Source organism: Myotis myotis, unplaced genomic scaffold (assembly GCF_014108235.1).
Source record: "Myotis myotis isolate mMyoMyo1 unplaced genomic scaffold, mMyoMyo1.p scaffold_m19_p_3, whole genome shotgun sequence".
NCBI lineage: Eukaryota > Metazoa > Chordata > Mammalia > Chiroptera > Vespertilionidae > Myotis > Myotis myotis.
The window spans coordinates 174,676,616-174,686,835 of NW_023416335.1; the positions used below are offsets into that span (position 1 = coordinate 174,676,616).

General features: G+C 52.1%; 1 protein-coding gene across 1 annotated transcript; it reads left to right on the forward strand.

Moving 5' to 3' along the window:
- Positions 1-976: 976 nt before the first annotated feature.
- LOC118651716 lies at positions 977-5,418 on the forward strand. Its single transcript, XM_036301185.1, is given in 2 exon segments — positions 977-5,378; positions 5,381-5,418. Coding segments are annotated over 2 exon segments (4,440 nt in total).
- Positions 5,419-10,220: the final 4,802 nt, after the last annotated feature.

Below are 10,220 nucleotides of genomic sequence, written 5' to 3' on the forward strand. Positions count from 1 at the left end.
GCTGCCGCCGCGGCAGGACACGCGCAGGAAGCAGCAGCGAGCGGTTATGTAAGGCCGCTGAAAACCCCCCCCCTTCCCCCTGGACCAGCTTTTCCAGTAAGCTCTGGTTAATGTAAAGATTAAAGAGAACTTCCCCCTCCTGACCTTTCCCGTAAAGCTCTGGCGCCCTGATCTGGTCATAGCATAGTTATCTTATCACTCCTCGGGATCGGCCTGCGCATACCAGACCACCCTGGCCCCTTAGGAAATGAGTCAACTAATAACAAAGACCTGTCCCTGTAAAAGATGAGTTATGAGTTAACTGGTAACCCAGTTCCCTGTTTTCCGGCCACCTGCGTGTGGTTTTTGCCTTTATAAACCCGTGTTCTGCAATTGCTCGGGGCTCCAGTCAGCAGCACTTCCTTTGTGTTGTTGCCTGCCTGCCTGAGAGCCCCTGCGCTGCGCTTGTAATAAAAATCCTCTTGCTCTTGCATCAAGCCTCGGTCTCTGCGTTTGACTTGGGGTCGTCGCCTCCTCTGCTGGACTCTCCGGGGGTCTTAGGGCCCAACATTTGGGGGCTCGTCCGGGATTAGGCGACCCCCTTCAAGCGCTGGGATCGGTCTTGGAGGTAAGCAGACTCCGGAGTCATTCAGTGTTTGTCTTGTCCTTTGTTCGTTCTTAGTTTCGGTTTTTCAGGAAGACAGGGTGTCGGCTCCGTAAGGAGTCGGCTCCTCTGGTCGTAGGGGCTTCGGCCAGAAAAACTGTCACCCTGGGGGACGCCCCAGGATCGGGCGGTGACCAAGAGGTCTTGGTCACTTCAGGTTCTGGCTGTCCGGCAACGGGCACTCGCGTGTCCGGCCGGACTAGCATTAGGGAGGGATATCATCCCTCAGCGGCCGTTCTGTATCTGGGTAAATTCTTGTGGATCCGGTGTCTTGTCGCGTCATTGTTTGTTCTTTGTTTTTGTCTTTTACTCCTCTTCTCCCATCCAGGTAACATGGGCCACGGAAGCAGCACCCCTCTTTCTCTTACAGTAGCACACTGGACGGACGTCCGGAGTCGGGGACTCAATCTTTCCGTCAGTGTCAAGAAGGGTCCTTGGCAGACTTTCTGTTCATCCGACTGGCCAGCCCTAGGCGTGGGATGGCCAGCGGACGGGACTTTTGACCTGTCTATTATTTTTGCAGTAAAGAATAAGGTGTTCCAATCAGGCCCGGCGGGCCATCCAGACCAGCAGCCGTATATTGTCGTCTGGCAGGACCTGGTCCAGAACCCTCCCTCTTGGCTGAAACCCTGGCTGCCATCCGGAACCTCCCGGGTTCTCGTGGCCCAGGCCCCTCCCGCCGCAGATCAGACGAAACGTCCCCTGGCAGATTCTCAAACCGATCTTCTCCTCTTGGACTCTCCACCCCCTTACCCCTCTCCTCTCCAGCCAGAGCCGCCGGGGAGACCGGAGCCTTCAGCACCTCCTCCCGCCCCTCCAACAGAGGGACCGGCCCAGGGAACCCGGAGTCAGAGGAGACATCCCGCGTCTCCAGATTCGACCGTAGCCTGCCCTCTCCGACCATACGGGCCTCCACCCCCCCGCGGAGACGATAATGAAACGGCTCCGCTCCAGCCACTCCAATACTGGCCCTTCTCCTCGGCAGACCTCTATAACTGGAAAACTAACCACCCTCCCTTTTCAGAGGATCCCCAGCGTCTAACGGGGCTGGTTGAGTCCCTTATGTTCTCTCACCAGCCCACTTGGGACGATTGTCAACAGCTTCTTCAGACTCTCTTTACTACAGAGGAAAGGGAGCGGATCCTCTTGGAGGCCCGGAAGAACGCCCCTGGCCCCGACGGCCGGCCGACTCTACTCCCTCATTTGGTGGATGCGGCCTTTCCTCTGGCCAGGCCGGACTGGGACTTCAACACGGCAGAAGGTAGGGAGCACCTGAAGGTCTACCGCCAGACACTAGTGGCCGGCCTCAGAGGGGCAGCTCGGCGCCCCACGAATTTGGCTAAGGTAAGAGAGGTCATACAGGGGCCCACTGAACCGCCTTCTGTTTTTCTCGAGCGATTAATGGAGGCGTTCAGACGGTACACCCCGTTTGACCCCACCTCAGAGGGGCAGAGGGCCTCAGTAGCTATGGCTTTCATAGGGCAGTCAGCATTAGATATTAAGAAAAAGCTGCAGAGACTTGAGGGATTGCAGGACTTTACCCTCCAAGATTTAGTTAAGGAAGCAGAGAAAGTGTACCATAAGAGGGAGACCGAGGAGGAAAAGGAGCAGCGGAAGGAGAGAGAGAGAGAGGAGAAGGAGGAGAAAAAGGAAAAAAGGGAAGAGCAGAGACTAACCCGTATCTTGGCCGCAGCAATAGAAGGGAGTAAGCCACAGGAGAGAGGAAAAGGAAGACAGGCAGGGGCCCTGGGCAACAGGCCACCGTTAAGGAAGAATCAATGTGCTTATTGCAAGGAAGAAGGACATTGGAAGCGGGAGTGCCCAAAGAGACTAGCAAAGAAGACGCTGGCACTCCAGGAAGATAGTGATTGAAGAAGTCGGGGCTCGGATCCCCTCCCCGAGCCTAGGGTAACTCTTAAGGTGGAGGGGAAGCCTGTTAACTTTCTGGTAGACACAGGGGCCCAATATTCAGTTCTTAAGAAACCACTAGGACCAGTCTCCCAGAAGACCTCCTGGGTGATAGGGGCAACGGGAAATGAGCAATATTCCTGGACCACCACCCGGACAGTTGATCTAGGCACGGGAAGAGTGACTCATTCCTTCTTAGTAATACCCGAGTGTCCAGCCCCCCTTCTGGGAAGAGACTTGCTAACTAAAATGGGGGCTCAGATCACTTTCACCCCACGGGGGCCGACCCTGACCCAACATGGAGAGCCAATTACTCTCTTGACATTCCAGCTCGAAGACGAGCATCGGCTGTTTGAGAGTAATGTCCGAAAGGACGAGAGGATAGCGGGATGGTTACAGCAATACCCCAAAGCTTGGGCTGAAACCGCAGGGATGGGCTTAGCTACCGAACGGCCCCCCGTGATAGTAGAGCTTAAGTCCACTGCAACCCCGATTGCAGTACGACAGTACCCCATGGCAAAAGAAGCCTGGAGGGGGATCAAGGTTCATGTCCAACGCCTCCTACGCCTTGGAGTCCTCGTTAAGTGCCACTCCCCGTGGAACACCCCACTCCTCCCGGTAAAAAAGCCCGGAACTGATGACTACCGACCGGTGCAGGATTTAAGAGAAGTCAACAAGAGGGTACAGGATATTCATCCCACGGTCCCCAATCCTTACAATCTCTTAAGCTCTATCCCTCCGTCCCATGTGTGGTATTCAGTCCTAGACTTAAAAGATGCCTTCTTCTGCTTGAGACTGCATCCTGCCAGCCAGAATATTTTCGCCTTCGAGTGGAGAGACCCAGATTCGGGAATAACGGGGCAGCTGACTTGGACCCGACTTCCGCAAGGATTCAAAAATTCCCCCACTATCTTCGATGAGGCTCTTCATCAAGACCTGGCTGCTTTCCGTGCTGACCACCCGCAAGTCACCCTTCTCCAGTACGTGGATGACCTTCTCCTCGCCGGAGCTACTAAGGAGGACTGTGAAACAGGTACCGGGGCCTTGCTTTTAGAGCTCTCCCGCCTAGGATACCGGGTCTCGGCCAAGAAGGCCCAGATATGTCAGCGGAGAGTGACCTATTTAGGATACGCACTAGAAGGGGGAAAGAGGTGGCTCACTGAAGCCCGAAAAAGCACAGTCACCCAGATTCCCAGACCACAGACCCCCCGGCAGGTACGCGAGTTCCTGGGAACAGCTGGATTCTGCCGCCTCTGGATTCCAGGTTTTGCAACCCTAGCGGAGCCCCTATACCCGCTGACAAAACAAGGGAACCCCTTCGAGTGGGGGGAGACTCATCAGAAAGCCTTTGACGACATTAAAAAGGCTCTTCTCTCGGCGCCAGCGTTGGCCTTACCAGATGTGGCCAAGCCCTTCACTCTGTTCATAGATGAAAGAAAGGGAGTAGCCAGGGGGGTCCTAACTCAAACCTTAGGCCCCTGGAAGAGGCCGGTAGCCTATTTATCCAAGAGACTAGACCCAGTGGCTAGGGGGTGGCCAGGCTGTCTAAGAGCAATTGCAGCTACTGCCCTGCTTGTAAGAGATGCGGACAAACTTACCTTGGGGCAGAAACTAACTGTGGTGGCCCCACACACTCTCGAGAGTGTTATCCGGCAGCCACCGGACCGGTGGCTATCCAACGCCCGGATGACTCACTACCAGAGTCTCCTGCTAAGTGAAGATCGAATCCGCTTCGGGGCTCCGGTAGCTCTCAACCCAGCAACCTTACTACCGGAAGTAAATCCTGAGAGCAAAGAAGTCCTACACTCATGCCGTGACATTCTGGCAGAGGAAACAGGGCCGAGGAGAGACCTCAAAGATTCCCCCTTGCCAGAGCCTCAACTCACCTGGTACACGGATGGAAGCAGCTACCTCTATGAAGGTAAGAGGGTGGCGGGAGCGGCTGTGGTCAGCAAGGACCGGACTATCTGGGCTAGTAGCTTGCCCGAAGGGACTTCGGCCCAGAAGGCTGAATTAATTGCTCTGACACAGGCTCTCAGGCTGGCAGAGAACAGCCGGGCTAATATTTATACTGACAGTCGTTATGCTTTTGCCACTGCTCATGTGCACGGGGCTATATACCGTCAGAGAGGTCTCCTCACCTCAGCAGGAAAGGAAATTAAAAATAAAAAGGAAATCCTCGACCTCCTAGAAGCCATTCATGCCCCCCAGGAGGTAGCTATCATCCATTGTCCCGGCCACCAGAAAGGGACCTCGGAAACAGCTATAGGAAACAGGAAAGCGGATGCCGAGGCAAGGCAGGCCGCTCTAGGGCCCCGGCTACTCGCCCTCGCTGTTGGCCCCGCAGCACCACAGCCAGAGACCCTCCACTACACCCTAGAGGAGGAAAAAGACCTGCTTAAAAGGCCAGAAAAATACCATAAGGACAAACTAGGAGTGTGGAGAACTGCAGGGGAAAAAATGGTAGTACCAAGGGCGGCAGCCACTGCCTACCTCCAACAACTGCATCGCCTTACCCACCTGGGGGCCAAACACCTCAGCTCCACCAGCCGGGCAACGGGACACTATGTCAAAGGACTCGATCGCCTTTCAGAAGAAGTAGTTAAGCAATGCAAGGCGTGTCAGCTGGTAAATGTACATTCATCCCAGGTCGGGACCGGACACAGGCTCAGGGGAGACCGGCCCGGGAGTTACTGGGAGGTGGATTTTACAGAAGTGAAGCCCGCCCGATACGGTTATAAATATCTTTTAGTTTTCATAGATACCTTCTCAGGTTGGGTAGAAGCCTTCCCTACCAAAAGAGAAACTGCAACTGTGGTCGCCAAGAAGATCTTAGAAGACATCTTTCCACGGTTTGGAATTCCTAAGGTAATTGGATCAGACAACGGTCCAGCTTTTGTTGCCCAGGTAAGTCAGGGAATGGCCAAGATACTAGGGGCGGATTGGAAATTGCATTGTGCTTACAGGCCCCAGAGTTCAGGTCAGGTAGAAAGAATGAATAGAACATTAAAAGAGGCTATGACTAAATTGTCCTTAGAGACTGGCGTGGCAGACTGGACGGTCCTCCTTCCCTTTGCCCTTTTCCGCGCGCGAAACACCCCAGGCCCCTTGGGGGTGACACCGTTCGAGGTTTTGTTTGGGGCCCCTCCGCCCCTAGCCGCTGACCCTTGGTCCGTGCCTACAGACACTCACACCCCTCAATCCCTGCTTGCCAGGCTGAAGGCCCTCGAGACTGTCCAGAAGGAGGTGTGGACTCCCCTGGCCGCCCTCTACCAACCAGGAGAACTGCAAGTCCCCCACCAGTTCCAGGTCGGAGACTTTGTGTACATCAGACGCCATCGGGCCGCTAATCTCGAGCCGAGGTGGAAGGGACCCCACCTGGTATTGCTGACAACCCCAACAGCGGTCAAGGTAGACGGTGTAGCTGCTTGGATCCACGCCTCCCACGTCAAGCGGGCACCCCCATCAGACGACACCGATCATGGATGGACTGTGGAGAAGACAGACAACCCTCTCAAGCTACGGATTTGCCGCCGCCCTCTTCCTGCTGAGCCTGCCGCTGATAAGTAGCAACCCCCATGCCCCAAAGAGACTAACTTGGAGGGTAATGTCCCCCCACACCGGACAGACGGCCTGGTCGGTCACCAATATAGCACCTAAAGGGACATGGTGGCCAGACTTAACGCCAGACCTCTGCGCTATGGCAGCAGGATACAGACTATGGGACCTCCCTGAGAGAACAGTAGAAGAGACTAAAGCAGGTATAGAGACCCGAGCTTACATAGGAAAAGGAAGAGATTTGCAATTTGGAGTTCACTGTAGTTATCTGGGGGCCCGTGAGCGTCTTACGATGACCCAATTCTATGTGTGCCCCAAAGACAGGCAGGGACATAGAAAGAATTGTGGATCTGAACGAGAGTATTTCTGTGCAGAATGGGGATGTGAGACAACTGGTACTGGATATTGGATCAGAGGGCCCCCCGAGTGGGACCTCATCCAGGTTCGGAGAAATGAGAGCCAAACCTCCGGACATAGGGGTTGGGTTAACGCCCTGAATATCTCCTTCACCTCAGCTGGGCGGTCATACGACCTAAACAAGTGGCGCTGGGGAGTGACATGGGGGATCCGGCTGTATAAGGACCAACATGATGATGGCCTCCTTTTTAAGATAAGATTAGATGTACAGGATTACAGGCCACCAGTTGCAGTAGGACCCAACACCGTCTTGTCCAGCCGGCAGCTCCCCACGAAAGAAAGGCCTCTTGCCACCACCACCGTGGCAGGAACTAGCCCAGCCTCCAGGGAGGAACAGGCCAACCCCATAGAACTAGAGACAAACTCAGGTCAGAGGCTATTAGGCTTGGTAGAGGGGGCCTTTAGTTCTTTAAACATGTCCAAGTCTAACCTAACTGAGTCTTGCTGGCTCTGCCTAACTACAGGGCCCCCCTACTATGAGGGCATAGCCTTCCAGGGAAACTATACCAACACCACCAGCCATGACCACTGTTCGTGGGGACAGCAGGGGAAGTTGACCCTTACTGAGGTCTCAGGGCAAGGCACATGTATAGGACAAGTGCCAAAGGACCGCCAGCATCTCTGCAAGGAGAACCTGGCATATCCCTCCTCTGCAAGCTATTACTTAGTGCCCCCAACAGGGGGATGGTGGGCCTGTAGTACGGGACTTACTCCATGTTTAGCAGCCCAGGCCTTTAACCGTTCTCAAGATTATTGTATCCTTGTCCAACTAGTCCCCAGGATCATGTATTATCAAGCTAATGCATTTGAAAAAGAATTTGACTCCTATTCTCCTTCCCATCGGGATAAACGGGAACTTGTTTCACTGACCTTGGCTGCTCTCCTAGGTCTAGGGGTCGCGGCAGGAGTAGGAACAGGGACAACAGCCCTCATTAAAGGCCCCACCTACACTGAAGACCTCAGGATTGCCATCGATGAGGACCTCAAACATATAGAACACTCCATTACTAAGCTTGAGGAGTCTCTAACCTCTTTGTCTGAAGTAGTCCTACAAAATAGGAGAGGACTAGATCTCCTATTCTTAAAGGAGGGAGGGCTGTGTGCAGCTCTCAGGGAACAATGCTGTTTCTACGCTGATCATTCAGGGGTGATAAAGGATTCCATGTCAAAACTTAGGGAGAGATTAGAAACTCGCAAAAGAGAGCGAGAGGCCAAGCAAGGCTGGTTTGAAAGTTGGTTTAACAGCTCACCGTGGTTCACAACCCTGATATCCTCTCTCGTGGGACCCCTGATCATTTTACTCCTCCTTTTGACATTCGGGCCATGCATAGTAAACCGCTTAATCGCCTTCATCCAGGACCGGATTAGTGCAGTTCGGGTAATGGTCCTCCAACAGCGGTATCAGCCTGTACCCTCAAACATTAGCCTGTAGTTCCATGATTGGAACTTCCCACAAGAAAAGGGGGGAATGTAAGGCCGCTGAAAACCCCCCCCCTTCCCCCTGGACCAGCTTTTCCAGTAAGCTCTGGTTAATGTAAAGATTAAAGAGAACTTCCCCCTCCTGACCTTTCCCGTAAAGCTCTGGCGCCCTGATCTGGTCATAGCATAGTTATCTTATCACTCCTCGGGATCGGCCTGCGCATACCAGACCACCCTGGCCCCTTAGGAAATGAGTCAACTAATAACAAAGACCTGTCCCTGTAAAAGATGAGTTATGAGTTAACTGGTAACCCAGTTCCCTGTTTTCCGGCCACCTGCGTGTGGTTTTTGCCTTTATAAACCCGTGTTCTGCAATTGCTCGGGGCTCCAGTCAGCAGCACTTCCTTTGTGTTGTTGCCTGCCTGCCTGAGAGCCCCTGCGCTGCGCTTGTAATAAAAATCCTCTTGCTCTTGCATCAAGCCTCGGTCTCTGCGTTTGACTTGGGGTCGTCGCCTCCTCTGCTGGACTCTCCGGGGGTCTTAGGGCCCAACAGTTACAGTTACAGCTTTTTATACACAACTCAAAATAGGGGTGGGGGTAATGAGGACAAAGAGGGTTCATGCATCGGCCAGGGGCTTCCTGGGACATTTGTTATTACCTGACAAGACATCCTGCTCGTTAGGTCAGTTTGACCTGCCAGCCAAGACCCCGGGCCAGATGGCCAGACTATAAATTTTCTCACTCAGGAGGGAGTAAAAGGGGAACAAAGAAATTCCAAAGGGGTCTGTGCTGTGTCCTAAAGGCATGGGAGTTTATCACTCCTGCCTGGTACTCTCACATCCAGCTTATCCTAACAATTAATCAGAACCTAACTCCCTCAGCCGGTTCTCAGCGTCCGGGGCTATAAATCCCTGGAGACAGCTTCAAGGTCTGCACTTCCCCGTGCAGGGCTGGTAATTTTCTACTGCCCTACAGACACATACTTAGGTGGGTGCAGGATAGTCAACAGTCAACAATTAACATGATAATAATAACAATGAAGGACCACAAGGGGTCTGGAAAAAGGGAAGTTACAAGTTACCCAGACATTTCAAGGGTTATAGATGCAAAAAGACAGATATGCTCAGTTAAGGTAAAGGTTGACCTTGTCAGTGAAGATACTGGCCTAGGAGTTAACTACCCATCATAACTGCTTTTAGTTAAAGTTTAACTTCAGACCATCCTTTGTGGTTACTTTTAGGTCTCTGAGTTTGCTAGACCACCGCCATGCATGCCTTCCCTGAGCTTGTTAGGTTAGCATGTGACCCCTTTCGTCCACACAAGAAACAACTGATGAATGCATACTAAATAAGTGGAACAACAAATCAATTTTTCTCTTTCTCTCTCCCTCCCTCTCTCTCAAATCAATAAATTTTAAAAAATTAAAAAGAAAAATTATCTCAGGGTTATATCCTTTGCATGGATCAAATTAGGTTACTGCCATGACTACATTCCAAATCCTAACAAATGAAGAAAGATAAAGGAATTTCAGGGTAAGACAGTTTGGTGGAACCAACTGACCTCTTCTTAGAACGATGCTTTGAAATGCTTAAAATAAAATTCATAAGATTACAAAGGAAGTTAATTCAATGTGAAAGTTATCCAAAAAAATTTAATAAATTATTTCTTACACAATAAGTAAGATCTAGTAGCAGATCTAACAACTGTGATTTTGAAACTGATGGACATAAATGATAGTTCTAGTTTATCTTCATTAACTATAATAATAAAAGTGTAATATGCTAATTAGACCGGATGTCCTTCTGGACGACCTTCCTGACAAAGCCAGGACTTCAAGGGACGCCCGGGTCCCGGATGCCTGCCAGAGGCTGAAGGGAAGCCCAGGTCCTGGGTGACAGAAGGAAGCTGGTACTGGCAGCCAGGGGAAGGAAGGCCTACTCTTGCACGAATTTCGTGCGTTCGTGCATCGGGTCTCTAGTGATAATATAAGAATACAGTGGGGCCTTGACTTACGAGTGTCCCGACTACCGAGTTTTTCGAGATACGAGCTGTCTCTCCGCTGATTTTTTGCTTTGAGTTGCGAGCTAAAATTTGGGTTATGAGCCAGCTTCAGATACCCCACCGATAGTTGGCGTAGTGAACGTCACAGTGAACGCCACAACATCAGCCCAGCATCATGTGTCTCACTCGTTCACTTTAACGTCACAGTGATTTGACATAGGAGTAATTTGAGTTAGGAGCTCTGTCACGGAACAAATTAAACTTGTAAGTCAAG